This window comes from Agelaius tricolor, unplaced genomic scaffold (genome assembly GCF_023055355.1).
Source record: "Agelaius tricolor isolate 1412-34295 unplaced genomic scaffold, bAgeTri1.0.p SCAF_4, whole genome shotgun sequence".
Lineage (NCBI taxonomy): Eukaryota > Metazoa > Chordata > Aves > Passeriformes > Icteridae > Agelaius > Agelaius tricolor.
In genome coordinates, this window is record NW_027269264.1 from 34,160,622 (window position 1) to 34,186,708 (window position 26,087).

Sequence of the window (26,087 nt, forward strand, 5' to 3'; positions counted from 1 at the left end):
GATTGTCATGGTAATTTTTTTTTATTGTTAGATATGTAACAATGTGATAGAAAAGACTTTCTTTTGACTAGCATAAATTAGTTTTTAAAGCCTCTACTAAAACCTGAGCCTTTAAGAGTGCTCTGAATGAGGAAGGGGAAAGATTTGTACATGTTAGGGAGAAAGACACTTTCAGGAATAAGGAACAGCTAAAAACATTTTGAGAAATGGAAGCAATCTTGTGTTCATTCCTGTTGCTTGAAGGCAATGATGATAAAAGAAGCAGGGAGAATAGTGGAGGGATATTTACTTTGATGAAAGTATTCCTTGGAAATGTTGCTCATTACTTACCAGAGATTGCCAGTAACAGTGGAATTACTGGGAGATAGTTTATACAGGGGTGCTTATAAGCATGAGATGAAATTTGGAATGTTGTTTGGGATGCAGTGCTTTTTGCTTTGATTGAAGTCTAGCAAACCTGTTCTGATAAATGTGTATGTTAACTGTAAGAGATTGTCCTACCGCAGGTGAAAAATATCTGTGAAAATGTTCAGCATTGTAGTCTTTTGTTTGATAAATATACATAAGAGTTGTGAAGCCACTCCTATTCCCAGCTCAACTTCTACTAAAGGATTAAGAGAAGGGTCTTGATCTCTACATCAACTTAAGTTCTTTGTAATACAACACACTGTATATAAACACAGCATTATGTAACTGATCTTGCATTTTTCAGCAGACACCATAAACAGTAATGTGAATTAATAGCATATGATTGAAATTCAGATATTTTTGACAGAACATTTTTTGTAAATGTGGGTTTCTCCAAATAGCAAGGGTTCCTGTCACAGGGAGCAGTGTAAAGTTGACGGTTGAATGTCCATTCTGCATGACAGTAAAACTGGAGTGGTTTATGAGTCAGTGACTTGGGGCAGGAAGAAATGGTTTCTGTATGCTTTTTCAGTAATGAATACATGTTAAATAATTTATGGCATTATGACACTTCGACTTTTTGGCAGGGCCTCTTGCAGTATTACAAGGGGTAATTGTTTTATTGAGGAGGATTGGTATAGATCGGATTTTACAGTGAGATTTTTACAGTGAGTGTTTTTACAGTGAGAGTGGTGAGACACTGGGACAGGTTGCCCAGAGAAGTGGTGGATGCCCCATTGCTGGAAACATCTGATGGCAAGTTGGACAGGGCTCTGAACAACCTGATGTAGTTGAGCATGTCCCTTAGTTGGCATTAGTGACTTCTAAAAGGTTCCTTCCAACTCAAACTATTCTGTGAGTCTGCCTCTTTGAATCAGACTAAAATAAGACCACTGCTTCATGGTACAGAAGATGAAATTTGCTTTCTTTATTTTTTTGAGATCCGTTTAATAACTAAACAGCTCACCATATAATAAGAGCCTATTGAGGATTCAACAATTTACTTTCATAAAGAACAAAGGAAGAGGTCAGAAGTTCATGTACCAGAAGTATCTGCATGTATAAGAAATTACAGATGACTGTAGTTGAGTAATAAGGGCTTGGTAAGTTCCACTAGTTGGATACCATGACACAACACATTAATGGCAAAAAAAAAAGTGCACAAATTTTATCCTGAATTAGGGTTTTATTCAAAACCTTTAATTGAAGCCATCTGTTTTTAAAATATGTGTTTTGACACAAACAAGGTTCTGAATTTGAGCTAGAAATTACTGGAAAGGATTCTACAGGTTGACTTAAGCAGGGATGATGACCAAATGAGTGGTGGTTTTGTTCAATTTAAAGATATTGTGTCTTTTTTCTTTTAATGTAATAGGAGGCAGTATTTTGTGTTTAAGGTGGTAATGTTTCATCTGACAGGATAATGCACAGGTACAAATGTCATGTTCATATGTAAGGTATAGTGAATGTCCATTCGTATAAAAGTATATAATACACTTCCTAAGAAGGTACTAGCCTTTACCTGAGGCTGGTCTGTGCTCAGTTATTTCTGTAAGGGAGGTTAATTTTATAAAAAGAGTCTTACTGTATCCAAACACTGATGGAGTTATAGGTAGTTTGATGTGGTGTGTGTGGCAGGTTCCTACTTTGTAGGAATATAAGTCTTCATATTTATGATAAATAAAACTAATGACAAAATCTAATTATTGTTCAGTTGAAACAGAAATATTTTATTACTTTTTTTCAGATATTAAGTTGTAAAACAGGTACTTGTTTTCAAGAAATACAATGGACAACATGAAAACCGTTTCTGACAGCTCTCGCAATGATGGACTTCTACTTAGAATGGGCCTTAATGATAACAAAGCTGGAATGCAGGGTTTGGATAAGGAGAAAATCAATAAAATCATCATGGAAGCTACCAAGGTTGGTTTGATTACTTTTTTCCTAGTGCTTTTTTTGTGATCCAGTATTTGAAAACCCTCCTCCTCCCTTCCCCAAGTTGTATCCCTTACATATGTATATGGATAGTATCTTCTTGGAAGAAATTTATATGTGGGGAGGAAGGAGAAGGGCCATAGTTTAGTGTACTTTAGAGTACTGTTGTATTCATCCACAAGGACAAGGAGGATGACAACTGACTATATGCTTAAGTGCTCCTTTTTTGTCCAAAGCAGTACATAAATACTACAGCATTTTCCAGAGGTAATGGTGAAGGCTGCAGGTTCCTCTTTTTCTTCCCCTTTCCATTCCTTTTGTCCACCCCATCATCAATCAGGCAAACAGATTTACTTCTTTTGGTCACCTTCCAGTAACTGATGAATTTGATGTAATCGAGTTTTTCTATAATCAAGTTTTTACTGCCTGTCTTTGTGACTGTCTTCTCAGTACTCAAGAGAAGTCGCCAGTAGTGTACAGCTTTATACTAAAGATCCACAGAGGCCCTCACAACTCTTCAAACCATTGAAATATTTGTCATCCTAGTTGTTATTGGAGAGTTCCAATAGAACAATATAGGGATAACACTTTATCTGAGAAAGTCAGGGGTTTTCTTACTTTTCCTTGCCCAAGGGTGTATTTTATTTGGTGTCATCATGGCCCAAGATTATGTGCTTTGATGTTTTCCTCATGCATTCCGTGTTGACTAATCTTGCTCTGTAGTGATCTGCAGTGGTGCGGCAGAGGGAGAAAGGAGGAGAGAGAGAGAAACCATGCTGCAAACAGTTCTTATGTAGCAAGCTTTTTCCTTTTTTTTGCTTGCAGTTTCACATTGATGATACTTTATAGGCTATCAAACTTGTTATTGATAGGTTGTTTCTTCTATATATTGTGTTCACTCTTGAAAGCAGTGCTTTGTCAGACATATCCCAGATAATGATATTTACATAAAATATTTTGTTATAGCAATTACTGTTTCATTTCCTGGTATGAAATAGAATGAACTGTAAAATAGGCTTTCAAAGCTGACATATAGGCATCTAACTACTTGAATATATTTCTGTCAAAAAAGTGCAAGAGTTTATAATTGCCAGATACACATCAAAAATCCAAAAAGAAGCATTGATTCTTTTCCTTAAGCTTTTCTATAATCTTTAAAATTACACCTACAGACATACCCGCAGCTGTACTGCAAGGTTTATGACATTTCAACTGTGAAATACTGCAATAAATGGAAAAAAAAATTAAAACTTATGATCTCAAGAATTGTGTTGCTTTCCACACCTACATTTTAGTACTCATTTCTTTCAGTGAGTCTCAGCAAGTCATATTTGATGGCATAGGTGAGAAAAGATAAAAGGGCATATCTGACATTTAAAGAAAACACACCTTAGTTTTTTTTAAATTAGATATTTCTTCTAATGAAACGTGATATATTACAGCTCTGCCATCATCTTTTTTATAGTTATTATAAAAGTGGATATTTTTGCTTTGTATATAAATGCTTGAATCTGGCACGACTATGGCTGAATCCTTGGTATCGGTGACAGTTTGGTGGTTAGACACTTTGACCTAAAGATGTGTTGATTTTTGCAGATTTTACCAAGAAGTTCAAAATAAGCCTTTTCTTGCAAATATTATTTCACTTGTAAGCTAAGACACATTGCAAGAAAAATATTTTATTTCCTAATTTTGAATTTTTATCTTTTCTACTTCATTATATGCCCTCCTTTCTTTGTTCTGAGTCAGGAGGGAAAGTCACATTACACATTCTGTACATGATTATTTTCTTTTTATTACATCTTCTTGTATTCATGCCTTTTTTTGAAGGAACAATTACATATATGAGAGCAACAGGAGTTTTTTATACTCATTTGGTTTTCATCATCCTCTTCCAAATAGCTTCTGATTCTGCAGTGTCCTTCGTGATTGAATGGCCAACAAAATACTCAACATTACAAGTGAATTTGACTTATACAACGTCATTATATATTTCCATATTTATTAAGCTATGTAGAAGTCTGAAAAAATGCTAAAATAATTTTTTATTAGAATTTTGTACTCCATACCTTGGAGATGTTGCAAAGAATGTTTGTTTTTTATCTACTCTTTCAAAATTTTTATTGTCAGGTGTTAGACTAAATAAACATACAAAGTACTCTTAATAACTCCTTAAACTCCTTTGAGCAGGAGAAATATATGTGTGTCATTTGAAGAGATGTAAAGAACCAGTGGTCTTTTTTGTGTATTTTTATATGAAAATCCAAAGCAGGCATTAGAAACCATCTCTGTGTTCTATGTTTTCTTTATTTAAAGATCAAATATGGTTGCTTAAATACAAGGTAAAGACAAAAATAAAAACATAGTGGTTTTGTGATTTTTTTCTTTCAGGGTTCTAAATTTTATGAAAATGAACTTAAGAAAGATCAACAAGTTAACCAACGAATTGAAAAAATGATGCAGCTAAAAGAGAAAATTACAGCACAACAGCTCTTGAAAGCACAGATGCAGGTACTAATCTTCTAAAGACTTACTGGGGTCAATGTTGACTCATAAACATTTTGGTGTGTTCTGATTTATTGCATTAAATTCTGCCAATAGGCACAATGTTAAACTACCATTTGATGTTAGACCTACAAGGAAAAGTGCATAATATTTTGCTGGTGTCATCTTAATATAAACTTGCTAGAAGAATAGTTTGTAAAATTACTTTGAAATGTTCTCTAAATGAGTAAAATGAAACAAATTAATTCCTATGTTTCCAAGTCTGATGAGTTTGAAGTTTTGTCATTATGATTTATGTAAAGGTTTGTTAAATACTTTGTTGATAAGTATCATATCACTATTGTGTTTAGAATTTACATATATTTGTGTTCAGTGGCCTGCGATGGAATGAGAAAGATCAGAGTTGTCAATAATATGCCTTTTTTAAGCCAATTAATGAAAATCATCATGACAAGCAGTCACAAGAAATGCAAGTGTACTGAACTAGACAGATGAAGAGGCTATTTTTCTTTTCAAATGCTAATGGTAGATAGTAGTCTCCAAAGTATTACAGTGTATGTAATGTTAAAAGAAAAGTTGCACACTAAACATTACTAGGCACAACAGAATTAAAATTGTTTGTAGGAGCTGAATTCCTTTCCATTTTCTTTTGTGCTGTGATTCAGTCTTTAAATGATTGCTTGCTAGTTTTCCTTGACGGGATACCTGTTTTATTCACTGCATATAGCAGATTGTGTTCACTGAGGGGAAAATTATTCAATATTTACTATTGTCCTTAGTGTTTGATGGGTGGCCCCAAGCTTTATTTGTTGAACTCTAGTCTAAATCCAGTTTTGAATGCAGAATTACTGATTTTCTAATAGAGTTTTTTATGTTGTACACCACATACTGTGAATTCTTAATTCTTGCAATATTCCAGCAAAGTAGACTGATATTTTTTTGTTTGTAGATGAAGAGCTGAAACACATGAAGATTAAATACATCCTTTAATTTTCAGTGCCATTTTGAGGATTAGAGGTTGAGGTCTTTTTGGTGTATAACCGTTTTTGTTCAATTCGGGTTTGCAAATCACTTCCATACTTTAGATGCCAGTGTTTCAAATTTGTTCCAAGAAAAGGTCACCATTCTGAGTACCTCTGAAAAGTTTGTTGTAAGCCTATATGTCACAATTGTTTTTAGTAAATCTTTAACATGGATTAATTATGACTCTGCTTGTCAAGGGTTTTTTGAGTTAACTAAGGTAGCTTTTAAGTAATATAATTACAGAAAAAATGCTTCTGTTTCCATCCTACCTTCACCAGAGAACTATTTATTTTACAGAGAATAGTATTTCTTATAGAATGGAGTACACGAATAACACAAATTTTATAAATAATGCTGTTATTATATAGTTATGTAATGAGAGAATATGTAGTGCACTTTGTGGAAAAAAAAAATTTCAATTGCTTTGTCTACCTTCATGTTGTCCTTTTCAGAAATTGATTCCTTGATATTATAAAATATAATTTTATGCTCTTTTAATGTTTCTTATGAAAACTGGTTTCTATAGAGGAAAAAAGAAACCTAAGAAGATAAATTCTCTTGTGTGTATTTTAGTGGGACCTGAGTTTCAAATTCCATGCTTGAAATCTTTATGCTGTTTGGTGAAATAGCAGACATCTTTATTTCCAATAGATAAATTGCAAAGTCAGCTGTCATACTGCATGAGAAATGGCATTAGAGGAGTATAATAGGCACACTTTTTTGCTGGCTAATTTGAGATCTTTGCTGCTGTAGAAACATCTTAAAACATTGGATTTTTGTTCTATTCTCTGTATGCACATAAACTCTGGTATATGATTGTTGTTGCCCTCATTCTCCCAGCACAAATTCTGACCATTTTGCTCTCTCCTCTACTTTCTTTTAATTTGTCATATCCTGAATTTTTCTTTCTTGTCCCACATCCACAGATCACCATCAGTCCTCTTTACAAAACAGTCCCAGAGTCCTCATTGAAATTGTCCCAGAGTCCTCTTTGAAATTTGTGGACTTGAAGCCAGTCTTCTCTCTCTCTATTTGATATTCTAAATATCTTGCCCTTTTTCTGTTTCTTACCTGCCAGCCACATCTCCCTAGGCCTCCACCTTTTGCTTTGCAAATCTTTGTCTTGTTTGGTTTTCTTAATAATTGTTGTGTATTGTTTAATCATCTCCATTCAGTTATGGATATAGTCAGTTCTTATTATTGTCTTCTCTATTGTTCTTATCTATTGAGTTTCTTAGCTCTTCTTTTTAGTACTACGTTCTGCTAAAATTTTAAGTGGGAAGTATTCTGGAATTAGAAAGGTATCTGTATATCTACCTCTATGAACACTGCATGTTCTCATCTTCAAATGAAGTCTTGTTTGTAGGATGGTTAGAGGCTCAGGTATGATTTCCTAAGCTGCAGTTGATTTAAGTCCTGTAAGGTAAAGCCAAACAAAAATGTCTCCACGTACTGGACTTTTGGACAAAATCCTGCTTACATGGTAGCAACAGTAATACAAATAAAATGTAGATTCTGCAACACAATCTGTTGTTTTTGCCATTAGAATGTGTGGAACTCTTTGAGGTTCAGCAGTAATTTGTAATAAATTAAAAAACGTGCAGCTGCTACCAGATTTGGAAACTGCTGTACTGATGTTTGCTGGTTTTATTCACCCATGTTGGGTTTATCCTGGATGTTTATTCTGTAAATAGTTACCATTGTCTTACTTTTATTGACTTTTTCTGTCTTGCTTTGAAAACTTACATATTCTACTGTGGGATAAGAAAAAAAAGAAGTTACTCTTCAAATTGTGTAAAAGTAGTTATAAGGAAAATTAAACTTCTAATTATAATTTGTAGTTTTTGGCTGTTTGGTGGTTTAGTTTTTTTTTTTTAATCTAGCTTGGAAATATATATTAAAATGATCTCTACTTTACAAAGGTTTATTGAAAGCAGCTTTTAAAAACTTGTCAGCCTGGCTCGCTTGTAAGGAATTACTCCACAAATTTTAAGGAGAGATTTTTTATGTGCCAAGAATTCTCTGAGTAGATCTGGTTCTGTTTGGCTTTGGCATATTACTTGTATCCGTTTCTTTCACTGAAGAGTAATCTTTTTGTATTTCTTATTAGTTTAATGTGATTTTGCTTCATTCTTTAGATGTATATGTTAGCTAACCAGTAAGTATGATGTTAGCAATATATTTAGGGAGAAAAAGCAAAACAGAAGTTTGTTATAAATGTGATAAATTGAAAGGCAGAAATTATGCTACTAGAGCAGCACTTGATAGTATTAATTAAACAATTTGAATTTGAGAGCAACCTGAAAATTATCTGTAAAGCAGAATTTAAAATAAGGATGCTTTTGATGAATTAAGTGTGACATTAATCTTTTTGAATTAGTAATATAGTGGAAATAATGTAAATACTCCACTTTTGTTTGTTTGGTTGGTTGGGTTTTTTTCTTTGAATGTCTTCCCCCTTGTGCTTTTAATTTGTCTGAACTAGTTTTCTCAGCCTCAGAGAACATACTGTGCTCTTCTGTATTGAGTAGCCTAGTTTAAGGCTCTGGTCTAGCATTTCATCCCTCATAGCAACTTGGAAAAAAACAAAGAAAAGACTTTGTAAATCATTAATCAGCAATTTAAATAGAACATTCCAAGCTCACTTGCCTTGGTTCAAGTGTTTTGAGCTCAAAGATGGTTCTCATGGATAAGGTTTTTATGTTTTTTTATTAAGCAGTTCTGTTGAGGGAAGTAAAAGAGAGAAGAACCTTGCAAATTGCATGTAAACATTCCTCTCCAGGGCCGTAAATAAATTATAGTCAGTCCAGAGACATTTCTGTGCTGGTACCCTCATGTCAGGAGAGTGTGTGTGGCCTTGTGCCTGCAAGCAAAGTCAAACTTTGGTTCCTTTTTGCTAATTCCATTTCTTGCTGTGTTACTTTGTTGTGAAGCCTATCAGGACTTCTTCCTAGCAGTAGCAGCCTTTTATTGTGTAGATTGAGGTTGCGTAGTCAACAGTATGGTTAGGTAATCTTATTTTGATAGCACATTCTCTTGGCTTTTTTCCTGTATTTTCTCTTACTTCTAGAATGATGTGTGATGCTGCTGCCACCATGATCATCATAAAAATCCCATGTCAAATATTTAGCAATTTTTCGTGACAGCATGGTTCATACCTCATTCATAGGTCAACAGTATTTCTGGAACAAGTAAATGATCTGCATGACTTTTGGTAAAAACACAAGCAATTTAAGCACAATCAAAGTACTTTGTTGAGCAATCTGTGTCATAACACCAAGGAGCTGATGAAGCCATACTGCTCACATAGACATACATCTTTAACATTTGGAATGAAACACATTTGTGTATAGGCTATTCTGTAAATAACTTGCACTTTTCTTAGCAATCAAGCCTTATATGGTTCCTGTGACAAAAGTTGAGGACTTTTATTGAGGGATTGACAGTAGCTTACTTTGTAGTAATTGACCATGGGTCAATTTGAGACCTTTTTTGAGACCTTTTTTCTGGCAAGACAAAATGGATGGTCCTGTGAGCTGCTTGTCTTCTCTTCACCATTCTAGGCCAATTTTTTGAAGTGTGATAGCTTTATTCAGGAATGTTGGAAATTCTATAGTAGCATGTTTTCTTTTTTTTTTTTTTTAATAACTTGCATTTCTAAAACTAAATGCTTTCAGTAAAGCTTCATACTCAAGGGTCTTACAAAGTTTATTTGAATCAAATACGTCTTTTTTTTTGTCATGTTATGTGGAGTTTTCTTGTTTGGTGGGTGGGGTTTTCTGCTGATTTTGTCTGGGATAGAGTTAATTTTCTTCACAGCAGCTGGCATGGGACAGTGTTTTGGTTTTCTGCTGAAAGCAGTGTTGATTGATAATGAAGAGATGCTTAGCTATTGCCGAGCAACACTTGCACAGAGCCAAGGCCTTTTCTGCTCCACTCACCACCCCACCAATGAGGAGGCTGGGGGTGCACAGGGGCTGTGAGGGGACACAGCAAGGACAGCTGACCCCAACTGACCACAGGGATATTCCAGACCATATAGCATCAGGGTCAGCCCACAAAGTGGGGTGTAGATGAATGAAGGATGGACTTTTGCAGCTATGGCATTTATCTGCCCGAGTAACTCCTACATATGATTAAGCTGTTTTTCCTGGAAATGGCTGAACACCTGTCTGTCCATGGAAAGCAGTGAATTAATTCCTTATTTTGGTTTGCTTGCATGCACAGCTTTTGCCTTCTGTGATAAATTGTCTTTATTTCAACCCCTGTTTTTTTTCATTTTTATTCTTCAGACTTTTCCACCATGAGGGATTGAGTGGCTGCAGGAGCTCAGTTGCCAGCTGGGGCTAAACCACAACAGCTGTGTTTTTTTCCACTGGGTTTTGGGGTCTTTTTTTTGGACCAATTGCTGCAGCAGCATTCTCTCTGAGAGCAAGTTTCCTCCAAAGCTTAATTGGGTTTTTTTAGTTGGTACTGCTTTCGTAGGGATTGGATTTGTTGAGGTTTTTTCTCTAACTATATGCAAGATTCATCCGAGTTTTAAGATCATCTATACTGTTGCGCTTCTGCCAGGTTAGAAGTATTTCAATTACTGATTTATTCTGTTCAGGTGGACAAACTTGTGATAGAACTGGAACAGAACCGTAACCTTAGCAGTACAATCGTACACATTGACATGGATGCCTTCTATGCAGCTGTGGAAATGAGAGACAATCCAGAGCTAAAGGAAAAACCTATAGCAGTGGGATCAATGAGTATGTTGGTAAGGCTGAATGTTAAACAAATACAGAAATCAATTGCATGAATCTTAAGCCTAATAAACCATAAAACAATAGCAGAAATAAAATTACACTGTTTTATATGAAGTGTGAAAAACCCAAAAATAATGAAGGAAACAGCAATTCTTAGACTTGACCATGTAAGCTGGATTTTTCAGTAAAAAGTGTACTAATTAAAATTTAAAGTATGTAAGCAGATTGAAAGGCAGGAGGAGGAGGAGTGAAAATGTATATAAACTCTTGGCTTTTTCAGTCTTTTCTGTATGGAGATATGTGATTAGAACTTTTATTTTTATTTAGAACTATTTAATTCTAAACTTAAAGAAAAGTTTGATTGCTGAACACTAAACTTACTTAATCTCTCTTAAGTCCACCTCAAATTACCATGCTCGGAGATTCGGGGTGCGTGCAGCCATGCCTGGATTTATTGCTAAAAGGCTATGTCCCCATCTAACTATAGTACCACTAAACTTTGAAAAATATGGCAGAGTGAGTAAAGAGGTAAGTCTGAAAGTGGTCTCTAACCAAAAGTGAGTGTACTTGTTTTTAGACTGTGTAAATAACATCAGTTCTAGATGGTATGAAAAGTGATAATTAAAATATTAAATTCTTCAGTAATGCAGCTTTAAACATAAGTCTAACAAAATATTGGTGCTCTTGGACAAGGAGATGAAAAAACATTGCACTTACCCAATCTATCAATTCTACTGAAGTTAGTAGCATTGCTGATAGAAGTTTTGAAAATCTCTTGTTGTATTATTCTTAAAATCATGGAACATAATCTAGTTACTAGGAAGTTGCAAGTACATAGGAGTCATGGAAATGATAATTTCATGTAATGTGTAATCATACTTTTGAATACTAATTACTGGAGAGAAAAACAAAGAGCATTAGTGTCTTATAAATGCAGGTTGATTTTTTTTTAAATAAGGGACTACATAGAGCAACAGAAATATGGAGAAAAGAAATAACGTTTTCCTTTAATGGAAGTAGTTTTACTTAGTGCCAGAGGAAATAGTTATGATAGATAAAAGCCTGTTTAAAAAAAGGATAAGAGGTCTTTTGTACATTTTTAATCAAATTAGTGCATGACACAAGTCTCCTGACTTTAAAAAATTGTGTCAGGCCTTCTTTATTTTTATGAAGCAAAAAATATACAAACATAAAGTAAGATATTAGTTTATTTTTTTCACTTCTGAAAAAAAAAAGAGAAAGAAAAAAGGCATATATAAATATGCCATATTTCAGAATAGTTTTGAACTTAAGGATTTTGGATTTCATTATGTTTATTTCACAATGTGTATTTCATTTGTTGTTTGATAGGGTAAAGTATTAAAGTATTAGAGATTTGGCTTGGTCTGGATTTTTAGTTATGTTTTTCTCTTGGGTTTTGGATTGAAAATATTTAAATTTATTTCATTTTGTCTTTCAAAGTTCATAGAGAATCCTATCTTCATTCAGTTTCAGAAGGATGAAGTGCATGTGGACGAATGTTGTAATACCTAACAACTTGACTCAAACTGATAGGAAAAACATAGAAAAAATCATAACACAGTCAGATTTTCCTCCAGGTTTAAAAAAAAGGGGGAGGAGAGAAGGTAGAGCTTTTATTTTGACTGTTTATTATATTACATTTCCTTCTAGAAAAATGGACTTATAACTAAGGTTTTCCTAACAGGTTCTGCCTGTGGCATTAACCACTGCTCTGAAATATTTTGTGTAACTTCAGTTCAATTAGTGTTGCTGGTGGGTTTCTTTAACCTTTGTATATGTGATATCTGACACATTGAGCACAGAAGACTGCATCAGTTTATCCACGTTGCTGAGTTTCCAGGTCCTCAGAGTTTTATTCAGATGGTTACTGTAGTGCCAGTGAACCTACTGGCTGTGCAGTCCTTATACACTTAGTGCCCTTTGCTGTTAAATACACTGCTCAAAATCTGTTTAGTTCTCACTTACTATTAATATCTCACTACTTGGAGAAGCATTGCTGTAATTTTACAATATCAAGTTATTGATCATCTGGAAGTTTCAGAGTACATTTGTTCATGTCCTGATTTTGTGTCAAGATCTGCTCTTACAGCAACACGGCTTTAAACTTTTACTATGTGTTTATCAAGGTTAGAGAAATACTGGCTGAATATGATCCCAATTTTATGCCTATGGGCCTAGATGAAGCCTACCTGAACATAACAGAGCACTTGGAGGAAAGGCTGAACTGGCCTGAAGATAGAAGAAGGTTCTTTTTTAATATGGAAAGCACTACAGGAATAGGTAAGCAAATTACTTGCTTTTCATGAGGTCACCTGACACTGAGACAGAGTGTTTCTTTTAGAGATCTTAGGCAGAACCATGAAAGCATTAAATTATAGTTAGAATTTAAGCTTTATTTTCCTTAGTAGGATTACTTTATTACAACAGTACAGAATTTATCATTCAAATGGCACAGGACTTCTACAAGCAGCATCAGTATCGTGCAATCTATAAGTACCAAAATAAAAAATTTATAATGCAATAATTATAATGCATAGGATTATAATGCATAGGACTTGGACCGGGTAAATAGCACGCAGTTTTCTGTATCAATAACAATCATAATCTAGACTCAAAAATCATATAAAAGAACATGAGTCACTCCCTCAATCCTCAGAGGAAGCAGATGAAGGCAGAGGTGTCCCTGGCCATTGGGATGTCTCAGGTCTCACTGTCCAGTGACAGCTCTGGTCCACGCTCCTCCTCAGGACCTGTCAAAGGTGACAGAGAGACAGCGCTGGGGCTGCAGGCAGGGCTGTGGGGCTGCAGGCAGGGCTGTGGGCTGCAGGGAGTGCTGTGGGGCTGCAGGGAGAGCTGGGGGCTGCAGGCAGGGCTGGGGGCTGCAGGCAGGGCTGGGGGGCTGCAGGCAGGGCTGGGGGCTGCAGGCAGGGCTGGGGGGCTGCAGGCAGGGCTGTGGGGCTGCAGGGAGTGCTGTGGGGCTGCAGGCAGGCAGGGCTGTGGGGCTGCAGGCAGGCAGGGCTGTGGGGCTGCAGGCAGGCAGGGCTGTGGGGCTGCAGGCAGGGCTGTGGGGCTGCAGGCAGGCAGGGCTGTGGGGCTGCAGGCAGGGCTGTGGGGCTGCAGGCAGGGCTGTGGGGCTGCAGGCAGGCAGTGCTGTGGGGCTGCAGGCAGGCAGTGCTGTGGGGCTGCAGGCAGGCAGTGCTGTGGGGCTGCAGGCAGTGCTGTGGGGCTGCAGGCAGGGCTGTGGGGCTGCAGGCAGTGCTGTGGGGCTGCAGGCAGGCAGTGCTGTGGGGCTGCAGGCAGGCAGTGCTGTGGGGCTGCAGGCAGTGCTGTGGGGCTGCAGGCAGGGCTGGGGGCTGCAGGCAGTGCTGTGGGGCTGCAGGCAGGCAGGGCTGGGGGCTGCAGGCAGGCAGTGCTGGGGGCTGCAGGCAGGCAGTGCTGTGGGGCTGCAGGCAGGCAGTGCTGGGGGCTGCAGGCAGTGCTGGGGGCTGCAGGCAGGCAGTGCTGTGGGGCTGCAGGCAGGCAGTGCTGGGGGCTGCAGGCAGGCAGTGCTGTGGGGCTGCAGGCAGGCAGTGCTGGGGGCTGCAGGCAGGGCTGGGGGCTGCAGGCAGGCAGTGCTGTGGGGCTGCAGGCAGGCAGTGCTGGGGGCTGCAGGCAGTGCTGTGGGGCTGCAGGCAGTGCTGTGGGGCTGCAGGCAGGCAGTGCTGGGGGCTGCAGGCAGGGCTGTGGGGCTGCAGGCAGGGCTGTGGGGCTGCAGGCAGGGCTGTGGGGCTGCAGGCAGGGCTGGGGGCTGCAGGCAGTGCTGTGGGGCTGCAGGCAGGCAGTGCTGTGGGGGCTGCAGGCAGAAGCTGCTCTGGGAGCTGCAGCTTCCCAGTGCTGCAACAGGGTCATGCACAGCACTGGGCTGGCCGGGTCTTGGGATATGCAGGAGGGCAAGGAGGGGAGTGAACAGGGTAGCAGAGAATGGGAATGGCCGTTTGCCTTGTGAAATGGCATAAGACATGCTGACCACATTACATGGGATTGGAAGCAGGAGTTGCCAGTCGTAAGCTTCAGATAAACTGCCCCCACTGAAAGTGTCTTCCATAATTTGCCCCTCCCATATAGTCTCTACATCCAGTTTAGTTAGTTTACAGATTACCTTTCTCTACTGCTCACCTGTGAATAAAATGTACACTGCTAATGACTTGGACTTGGAGAATTTATTTTCTTTTAACGTGAATAAAATGTTTGAAATGTGGTGCTAGATTTTCTAAACCAAATGGTGTGGTTTAGGTCTGCATTACAATTCAGCTTGATAATTTTGGAAATAAGTAGCAGGAGCGCTGCAGAATTTTAGAAATGTTCAAGATATTACTGGATTTCACTTGTCTATCCACTTGGGAATAATAGAAAAGAAGTAGTCATACAAATGGTTGAATGATGCACAAACTGGAATATTAATACTACCTGTATTAAAAATTTCTAACAGTTATTAAGAGGATAATCAAGCGTACACTACTATGGAAAAGTATTAATAAAATAGAAAGCAGCAAACTGTCATAGTCTTTAGAAAATCAATGTCACTGATATGTAGTCATGTGCTTCTTCACACTTACCTGATATTTTTGTTCCTCTCAAACGCAAACAAGTGCTCAGAGGGTGGAACTGTAATCACATTGTTTGTCGAGTCAGATAAAGGACTGCTGACATTACTTTTCTACTATGACTGGAATTGAAAATGAGAAGCTCACTAGGCTGATCATTCTAGAACTAGATATTCTAGAACCTTAATTTTATTTGGAGAATATTGAAAAAAAATCTGTGGAAGAGAGCATATGGCCTCCAACCTATATAAAACAAAAATAATATAAAACAAAAATAATTATAAAATCTCAGTGGTTTTGCTACAGCAACAGGCTGTAGCAAACCTTTTGCTTTTCTGGAAGTTATGTCCAGTCTACTAGCCAATTCCTTCTATCTTAGCCAAGCCCAAATCATAGCAAAACCAAAGCAGTGGCATCTCTCCAATCTTTAAACAAAAACCAATGCAATTGCTTTCTCTAAATAAAGATAGAAAGCTGCTTATGAACACTGAAGCCAGTGAAGAAGGAAATCAATCTATATGGACGTATTAATTGTATTTCTGTCTAACAGATAAAGATTGTGTGAATATGTCTGCCAAATTTAATGAAGGTGAAGTCTCTTCTTCACCAGTGCTGTTTGAAGACAACACATCTCTGATGGATGACAAACATGAACAAAGACGTCTATCAGTGGAAAACTCGGTTGTCTTTGGAACTTCTGCAGAGGAAGTTGTGAAGGAAATTCGCTTTAGGATTGAGCAGAAAACTCAACTGACTGCTAGTGCAGGTATTCAGACACATAGGAATAATAACTAATCTTTGTATTTCTGTAATGTCTTCTACTTTCATCTCAGAGGGCATTAATTAAGAATTTACCCTTGCCACAGTCTTCTGCAACAAAAATATGAAGGTCTGCAAAGAATGTGACTTTCAATTATTTCAAGAGATGTCATGAATATCCAAACCATTACTGTTTATTTTCTTTTTTACTCTTTTTGTAATCATTGAAACAATTATGTCAATTTTTTCTTCTTCCTACTTGAAGTAGAATAAGCAGTGAGGAAGAATGACCAGTGCACTTGAGCTAATCTTAGCACAGGTGGTTTTTCTAGTGCATCATGTAAATTGTTGTCAGACAGTGTCATAGTGAAATCTCTCACTGATTTCTATACTGCTTTTAGTTTGAATAGCAGATGTGTGCTGTTTTGTGTTTCTACCTTCACACTGTTCCTTGCTTAAAAAAATAACAAAATTCATTAAAATGTTAGTCCTAGAAAAGTAAATACATGCTGAAGTTAATTAACTCTTTAATAGCTTTTTAATATTTATCAATCAAGTTCTGTGTCTTGACTTCAGACAACCCACTTTTAAATCTCAGCTATTTTGATTGACTAAAACCAGTGTATGTCTCTAGCCACATTTGGATGCCATCCAAATTGCTTTATGAACCAGGTCGGTGAGGCATCAGGCAACGGTGAGCTTTATGAAGCAGCTGCAGAGGGTCAGGAAAGTGTGGAATGTAAGCAGAGGCAGAGAAACAGCTAATAAGAAGAAGCAGGATGAAACCCCCTCCCATGTATGTTAGCTCATGTAATAGCAGAATAACAGTTTTCTTTACTGAAGTATTGTCTTCTTAAGGATAAGTTAGTGTGTAGAAAACAGGTGTAGCTTTTACAAGTGCAAATAGGGGTCTTAAGCCCCAAAATTTAAAATAATTAGAAGGGTAACTGAAAAAATACTGGTAATCAATAATAAGTAGAGTTATTTCTGCCATCTTGAATAATACATTATATCAGTGTGCAGACTTCTAGAGCTGTAGGACAAAGTTATTTTTTCTTTTGCTGAAGATTCCAGAGTTAATTCATAAAAAAAATTCCAGAGTTAATTTGTAAAAACAGTTATTTTGATAGAAAAGAGCCATCCCTCCTAATTCCTCTGATGTCTGTGAAATATATATAAATTTATAAATTACTACGTTCCAGTGGTAGCCCACAAAATGATATAATTTGTTAAATTCTCTCAAAAAAGGTCTTTTTGCTGAAATACAAGGAAGAAAGTCTCCTTTCTTAAGAGTTCATTGTAACTACCATAGTCAGCATTTTCTTTCTTACCATAATCACCATCATTAAAATGTTGACTAATGTAACTGATGTTATTTTTAATGACTTGGTATTTAAGCCCTCTTGACTTACTAGTGCTTGTTGTGTTACCCTTACTATCTTAAAACAGGAAGTACACTTTATTTAAGTTATATTTTCTGTATTACATGTGTTTATGTTCTTTCATGATGATCACAAAATTTCTTTGCAGAGTTGTATCAATTGTGGTTATGAATAATCATAATTCTTTTCCTTATTTTAGTCTTTGCCAAGTGTAAAGGCTACTCTTTGGCTTATGAATATTGGATAGTTGCAATTAAACTTCATCTTACATTTTTTTTAAATTACCATGGTTTTTTGTTTGTTTTTAAGGAATAGCACCAAATACAATGTTAGCAAAAATGTGCAGTGATCGTAATAAGCCTAATGGCCAATACAGAATTTCTCCTGAGAGACGAGCAGTGCTAGACTTCTTAAAAGATTTGCCCATTAGAAAGGTAAGAGACACAAGGACATTTACTATTCTGTCATGTAATGTTTTTATGTTCTAGAAGCAAGATTTTTACTGAAATGATAGAATTTTCTAGGTAATCTTCCATGTTGTGTTTGATTCAAATTTTCTGAGTAATGGATATACAAATGGAATGTTTTCACCATAATGTTACGTACTCTTTTCTAGGTGCCAGGTATTGGAAAAGTAACAGAGAAGATGTTAAAAGCACTTGGAATTGTGACTTGCTCAGAACTTTACCAGCAGAGGGCGCTGCTTTCTCTTCTTTTTTCAGAAGTATCTTGGCGTAATTTCTTGGATATTTCCCTTGGTTTGGGCTCAACACATTTGGAAAAGTAAGCCATGGGGGTTTCTTCCTTCTGTGTTAACATTTTTCTGAATGTTTCCTTGTGTATGTTACATACTGAACATATTATTTACCTGGCAAATATTATGGATATATGCTTGTTTAATATATTTTTTAAATGTCTGATGCCTGTTACTGTTATACTTATGTCTAAGATGCAGTAGCGAAACATGAAAAAACAAAAGTTTGTACAGCCATGTCTAAATATGAAACCCAAAAAATCTCATCAGGGAAGTTGTACATAAGTGTATGTCAAGAAATCAAGGTAGGATAACCTTGTAATTATCAAAATAGCTGAACATAACTGAGGTGTCCTAAGAAGAGTTGTACACTCCCTTTTCTTCAAAAATAATGCACATTCATTGGTGTTTATGATTATTGGATTATAATGAAAATCACAAAGGTATTTGATCTTCTCTGGTGGTGAATTGTCAGGGAAGTTTCTATGTCTTTTATTGGGATTACATATTTGTAATATCAACATGTGAATTTGGTGGAATAGAACTGAAGATTATTATATCCTTCTTAATATATGTTCTTTTAAGGTTGACTGTACTTAAATGGCTTTTAACCTCCTTTTTAGGATGGGAAAAATCAGTCTTAGCAGTGCATATGTCTTTTCAACAATATTTGTCATTTCTAAGCCTGTCTTGGAGACAAACATGTTCTTTAAAAAGACCCAAAGCATAGCATCTTTGTTTGTTTAACAAGGACCCTTAATTAAGTATTGATCTCTTTTAAAAAGATACTCCTTTCCACAGTACTGAAATTCTGTTTTAAAGTAGCTTGAGAATGATTTGATTTTATTAAAAGGTCCAAAGTGTCTTATGCACTTCTGAAAGACCTATTCTTTATTATATCTGTAAATTCTCTGACAATAATATTCCCTTTTTTCCATTTGATTACAAAATAATATATGTAGTGAGCAGTTTGAAGCCCAGTAATGTGCTAGCAAAAATTTTTGTGTTGGTTTTTTTTTTTATTCAGAGTATAAAAACACTTTTTAAAATATGTGGTAAGACTGACTTGATGAAGGTGACTTGATAAAAGATAAAGCACAGTTTTCAAAATATTTTTTTCTGTTAATATATAAACAGAAACCTTGGATAGTCTTTTAATAATTGGTGCAGTCTTTCTTCTTATTCACCCTAGTTAGGTGTTTTACAGCCTGGGATATCTCCCAGTACATTTTGAAAAAAAGGAGCATTTCAAATTTAGGGGTTTTAATGTCTAAGATTTTTTTTTGTCAGCACCAACTTGATTTCAGTAATTTTAGTGTAGAGAAAACAAGCACTTAAAATATTAAAACCTGGATCTTCAGTAAATAGTTCATATTATTGTGTCTGACTACCTTCTTTTAAGAAAATCTGAAAATACCAAATTTGTTATTTCCAATACTTGAAAACAGAAGAATGACCTGAATTGCTCTGAGGCATCTCCTTATATGCAGAAAGTTGTTAAAGGGTACTCAATTAGCACTAAGAAGAAAGAAAGCAACAAACAGAAAAAGCTTTAACACGTCAACTTTAAGCTGAACAATCTTTTAGACTGAAGGCAGAATATTTCCTTAGATCCTCAGATAAAGGAAATATTCAAATGTACATGTATGTATGGGATTTTAATAGCCATGCTTCATAGTTATAGCTAAGACAGCATAGGATTTGTAGTTTGTTTTCTTTTTGAATCAGACTCCCTCTGACATAATAGGCGAGTTCTGAGGGAATTTTTTATTTGTTTGGTTTTTAGACTTTTTTTATTTAAAAAAGACATCTATGTTTGATCTATATCTTTACTTAATATACAGTATTTTTTTAATTTGGTTTTTACCCTTGATTAAACTTGATGTACAAGATTTGTAGAAAAAGTTAACATCCAGACTTTGTAGAAAAGACTGCTGTTAGTTATTTGGGCATTATTGGTTGACTCTGAGTTTATTGAAAGGATTTCTATATCAAGAAAGTATAATAAACTTTTCTCTCTTTAAAGGGATGGAGAAAGAAAAAGTATGAGCACTGAAAGGTATGCTTCTTTAATATTGAATTAATTGCATTAACCATTGGAAGCACTAAATACCAAGTAATGTATACTTTTATTAGTCATATATAATTTTGTTTTATTTTTATTGAAAAATGCACATATACAACAAGCTCACTAAATCAGATTCAAGCATGAATTATTTTTTGTCCTTAGCTCCAGAACTCCATGGAGGTATTTTTGTCAGTTTGAATATTCTCTTATCATCCAATTCTGCTAGTGCCTTTAATGCATCAAAGTGATCTTTAAACCATAAGATAAGGTGGAAATATATACAAGCTTGAAAATTTTTTATCTGTTTAAGCTCAATGTCAATATCAGTGTAGTAGTATTTCCTAACGAAAGTTTTACCAGAGTAAAGTTCCTTAAGAAGGTAGTTAATTTTGAAAAAATGATTTCTGCCAGGAGAATCTGTAAAGCACTGTAATAATTATCCCTATTATCATGTGTTTTCTTAGAAAAGGTGGTAAGAAAAGATGCTTAGTTCTGTCATTTTGTGACTTAATAGCTGTGAGCAGCTTAAGTAAGCCCAATACAATTTTGGTACCACCACAGCTGAAAAATTTATGGCTTTAGTGTTGTGCTGCTTTGCAATCAGACAGATACTTTGGACATCTGTATAGTATCTTTCTGTATTGCTTTTTTCCTTTCTTTTTTTCCTCAAAGGGAGCAGTTTTGGACCAGAACTGTCTACAGGCTTCTGAGATCATGAAACTAGTTTATATGGGGGAAAAGACAACCCTGAAATAGCATTCTCTCTATCCTGTCCTTTTCAAGCCTTGGACTTTTACAATTTCTCAATCACTGCAGTACTGTCTGAATAGCATGAGTTACTCCTTGGATAGTGGTATGGGACCCACAGTGAAATACTCAGCCTATTAGTTTGACAGCATACAAACGTTCTTAGGGGAATATGAATCATAATAGAGGATGTCTTTTTCGTACAGTCAGGTGAAACTGACTATAGCTTAGAGATGCAAAATCCACTGTAATTTTATTGACCTTACATTTGTAAATATAAAGCTTGACATGGAACAATGTATCTGTGAGACCTTTCCAAAGCCTGAACTGTCTATAAGTTTTGCTTTCCATTTCTCTTGAAACAACGGAAGGTTGCTTTTCCTGTGATGTTATTACTGAAAAGCAAATGTACAACAAAAAGATAACACTGTAATTTCTGTCCTAAGAAGCTCTAGCAAAGGCAGCTGGCAACATTTTTGGCAGAAAGATAGCTTTTCCTTCTCTGAGGCTAGACAGAATTATCCTAGTTGGCATCTTTTTCTTAGCATCTGCATTATTTATTTCTGATACTTGGCTCTGATGTTGACTTCCAGCTCCTGGCTTTCTTCTGATGTTATACTGTGTGTACAAATGAGATTAAATACAAATAACTTGGTTGTCTCTATGAATTCACTTACTGTTAATATTCTGTCTTGCAAATAGTTAAGCATTAATGACATTAAATTTGAATAATTTTCAAATAGTCCATGAAGAATTGAAACCAAATTGTTTCATTATTTGAAGGGCCTTTCAAACATTTTGCAAACAAAATATTCGTATTAATAATCATTGTGCCTTGAAGTAAGAATTTTAACCTATATAACATTCTTCTGATTCTAGTATTGTTTAGCTGTAGAAAAAATACTTCTAGATTGCAGACACTGAACATACTATAAGATTCATACTGAAAAAGATCATATGTTTTTGTCTTAGAACATTCAGTGAAATTAACACAGCAGAAGACCAGTACAGTTTGTGTCGAGAGCTCTGCAGAGACCTTGCTCAGGAGTTACAGAAAGAGGGACTTAAGGTATTTATATTATTCAGGTTACTTGCAGAAAGATGCTTTGCACTCCAACAATTCTATGCAGCTTTAGTATAAAGGCTTTCAGCAGCATCATACCATGCAGTCTATCTTCAGAACTCTTCCTTCTTTAATTTACAGATGTTTAGGATGTAGGCAGCATTTTGTTGTTGTGCGAGTGGCTATCTAGCAATATGTGTAGGATAAAAATTAAATCAAGTTTTGAAATATGAAAAATTAATCAAGTTGTTTGGCATGTAAACATTTTATGCCAACAGCAATGTTTGTAAGGGACAAAGGGAATAATAGAACTTATCGTCCATAAGCCATGCTTTGGTTGATTGTGTAATAATTATGTATTTAAAACACTGTTTCTCTCCTGTATACATACAGGATCCTGTCCATAGCCAGTTTTTAGTTTAAGAACTTGACATGTGTCGAACTTGCTTACAAGTTATTCACACCGTTCAATAGTATCAATAGTAGAAACAATCCCTTTATTCTTTCTCCCAGATACCTGTTTTTTACTTGGAAAAAGTAAATATTTTCTTTGAAGGTCTTATGGTAAAGCAAGTGATTATATTTAAGACCTAAAATAATTGTTGTTAATCTTCTTCAGCCATAAAAGATTGTCTCAAAAGATGACAGGTTGAAAGGGAGATGATCAGCTAAGGAGGATGAAGGGATAAGCTTACAAAAGCACCAAAGAGAGTGCTGCTAGTTATTTACATTTGGAAAGACATTATAAATCACACAAATTGTTTGAGGGGTGCTGCCAGGGAAGTATCTGCGCCAAACACAAATGATGTGTGTGGTTGTGATAGCACTGTTCAGGAGGAAGTAAGTTTTCTGTGAATCTGTAATGGGGTATCACTTTTGTGTTCTTCATTGTTAGGATATCTGGCACTGAAAATTTCCATATGAGGAAATATTTTGTTTTGGATGGGGTAGAAGTTGCGTCTGCAGCCAAAACATGAACTCAATTGAACATGCACTAGTGGCAGGTGGTCTGCTGAGAACTGCAGTCAAATGACCCAGTTCAGAGAATTCAACTTCGGCAGAAATTTAGGGGCAAGTACAGAATTTTGCAGACAGATGCTTGGGAGCACCCCTTGCTGTGCACAGATAAGCACACAGTGACTATAAGCATACTTGACTCTGGCTTAAGAACCCTTACATAGATGCTACATAATAATTGGTTTTGTGCCATATATGACATAAATTTTAAACCTTTTTTTAAATAATATTTTTTCCTAGGGTAAAACTGTTACATTGAAGCTTAAGAAAGTGAATTTTGAAGTTAAAACCAGAGCTTCAACTGTGTTGTCTTCAGTTTCTACTGAGGAGGAAATATTTGCTGTTGCTAAAGATTTGTTAGGAACAGAAATTGATAGTGTTGCTCCTCACCCTCTACGGATAAGACTTATGGGTAAGATATTTCAAATTCATTCCTCCTTTTCAGAGTTAGGAAATCTGATAGTGTTTTGAAATAACACACCACACTTTAAAAGTAAAACTGGTATTAATGCATTTATCCTTTTTCTATTACCCTGGTAATTTTTGCAAAGTGAAACAGATCTGTGCTGAGCAAGTAACTTAGGAAGTTCTACTAATGAGTGCTGAATGGGGACTTAGGAAGCTTTACTAATTGAGACTGTATATTTTTACTGCAACAACAATCAGATCATCATGACAGTAGAAACTTGAGTCATAGCAGGGCTTAATTCTGCTGCTTTAAAAGAGCTTTTAAGTCTTCTTTGCACCACATCAGCAGAAGTGCTTACAGATCTGAAAGCGCAGTGTTCTGCAGGAGATGCAAACATTTCTGGCAACAGTAAACTGTGTTTTGACCCTAAGACACGTGTTTCAGGTGCTTATGCATTCTGCTTGAAACATTGAGTGGTATATAAAATTTACTTGTCTAAGATATTAGAAAGTGCTGCAGAAAAATATGTTTTGATGGGTGAAGTTCATGCAAAAACCTTTAAACTGAATTCTTTGTAAGTGTATTTATAAATTTGTGTTATAATGCAATGAGTTAAAACTTCAGAGTACTAAAATTAACAATATGGTTGGACTAGTGCTTGGGTCTGATAAAATTGTATTGACATTGTGATGTGTTTGGAGGTAGTCTAGCATCTTTTTAGAGATAAATTTTGTCTTTATTGAGTGAATGTATGCCTCAAACGGTGTTAATTAGGAGTTAGTATCAAGCTTTCATAGAATTGTTATTATAAGTTTCTTTTTCATCATTAGGTGTACGAGTATCAGGATTTCTAACTGAAGAAGAAAAGAAATACCAACAAAAAAGCATTACAAGTTTCTTAAAATCAGGAAAAGAAATTGGTTACCTTAGGCTTCAGCCAGAGAAGTCCAACCAAGAGTATTTCACAAAAAATTCAGAAGCACCTCATAGAGGGAGTTTTTTTGATCAAAAGCGAGCAGCAAGACAACTAAACAGTGAGAATATTTCTCCAAATGAAAGCAGAGGTAAGCAGCTCTTTCATGATGATAGATCATCAGCAAATATTGTGGAAGAAACAAAGAAATTCGCCGATTTACCGAATTCTAATGTTTGTAAGATCTTCACCTGTCCTGTGTGCTTTGAGAAACAAAGCAGCAATAATTTGGAAGAACTTAATAGACACATTGATGAGTGCCTCAATGGGATGTGTGTTAAAGATACTGTGGAAATATCCAAGAATGACAGTTCAAGAGAAAATACATCTAACTTTCTTCCACAGTTTAAAACTGAGTGGGTTGATAATTGTCAAAAAAATGAAACAGATCAATTATCAGGAACAGACCAGTCTGCAAGTGTATCTGACAGCTCTGCTGACAATAGCACAGAAAAATTTGCTCAGATAATACCTGATAAATCTCCCAGAGAACGACAGCCTAACAATCTCAGTGACATTGCTAGAAATGTGTGTATGAAACAGTGTGTCTTCCCCAAACGAATGTCACAAGACAATGAAGACCATTTTGACAAGACTGAAGATACAGAAGGAAGTAGTTCATCGTGTTTCTTTGAAGCCAAAGAAGACAGTGCTCTTGTTTGTCCAGTTTGTAATTCAGAACAGAAAACCACAAATCTTGTGTCATTTAACAGACATGTTGATATCTGCTTAAATAAAGGCCTTATCCAGGAGCTAACCGAAAAACAGGATTTTCCAACTAAGACTTATAATATGGAAAACTCAAACAGAGTTTTCTCTGGTAAGTATATGCATTAGTATATATTTAATTATTCAAATTGTCTGCTTTTGCAATTAAGATACTTTGGCAGTAGTGTACTTTGAACTTTTTGGTAGTTAGAAATTTTTTCTCAACAAGCTTATTTAAGTAAGGCCTATATAGGAGTGAACATTGTTATTTAAAAAATGTCAAATTGATTTTCATGACAAAGTAGATTTATGAATCTGATGTTAGTTTGTCAGTGTCCCCCCATTTGCCACAAAGGTGACACAGGAATTACTGCTCATTTCTGGAAATTGTATGTTGCTTACACCCAACCATATTCAGGAAGGTATTTGTGAGGTCACTAAGATTAAAGTAAAGATCAATGAAAACATCTTCAATGTGTATTGTTTCAGATTCAGTTAACAGAGAGGCTCCATTATGTCATGTGCTGGCAAAAATAGAGAGATGAGAACTAAAGCTTAAAGGAAGAAACTTCCAATTCTGTTTTATAGCTAATAAAATATATCACATAACTTCATCTGTAACATGCCACAGCAGTATCATTCATGTTTTCTGAAGTAGTTTCTCTTTTTGACAAAGAGTTCATCTTCGGCCAGATTAGAGTGCAAATGCAGGTAGTATAGTATCTGCCTAAAGTAGCCCCTAATCTATTTTGGGAACCTTATAAAAGGAAATTAAAAGGCTAGTGTGTTAGAATTTTCAGAATACAATTAAGACTTAAAATAAGAATAGTTTACAAGAAAATTTTCAAAGTGATATTGCTATTACATGTGCAAACATGCTTTAATTTAAATGGAAGACTTACTTTAGGTGAAGTTTCTTTTTTGTCCCCTGCAGGATAAAAAAATTAAAACCATGATTTTTAACTACCACCTTGAAAA

At 35.9% G+C, this 26,087-nt stretch overlaps 1 protein-coding gene across 9 annotated transcripts in view; it reads left to right on the forward strand.

Moving 5' to 3' along the window:
- Window positions 1-26,087, forward strand: part of POLK (DNA polymerase kappa) — a 34,629-nt gene that overhangs the window by 6,324 nt on the left and 2,218 nt on the right. For 4 of the 9 annotated variants that reach the window (XM_071425205.1, XM_071425201.1, XM_071425203.1 and 1 more), the window contains exons 2-14: window positions 1,371-1,511; window positions 2,156-2,334; window positions 4,738-4,857; window positions 10,484-10,636; window positions 11,022-11,153; window positions 12,773-12,926; window positions 15,780-15,995; window positions 17,680-17,804; window positions 17,987-18,153; window positions 20,151-20,183; window positions 21,912-22,008; window positions 23,260-23,431; window positions 24,259-25,221. In XM_071425205.1, the coding sequence (XP_071281306.1) occupies window positions 2,197-2,334; window positions 4,738-4,857; window positions 10,484-10,636; window positions 11,022-11,153; window positions 12,773-12,926; window positions 15,780-15,995; window positions 17,680-17,804; window positions 17,987-18,153; window positions 20,151-20,183; window positions 21,912-22,008; window positions 23,260-23,431; window positions 24,259-25,221 (2,470 nt within the window). In that variant the 5' untranslated portion in view covers window positions 1,371-1,511; window positions 2,156-2,196. Of the gene's footprint in view, window positions 1-1,092; window positions 1,264-1,370; window positions 1,512-2,155; window positions 2,335-4,737; window positions 4,858-10,483; window positions 10,637-11,021; window positions 11,154-12,772; window positions 12,927-15,779; window positions 15,996-17,679; window positions 17,805-17,986; window positions 18,154-20,150; window positions 20,184-21,911; window positions 22,009-23,259; window positions 23,432-24,258; window positions 25,222-26,087 lie in introns of those variants that run through there. The other 5 variants (XM_071425209.1, XM_071425206.1, XM_071425208.1 and 2 more) reach the window with 2 other exon arrangements.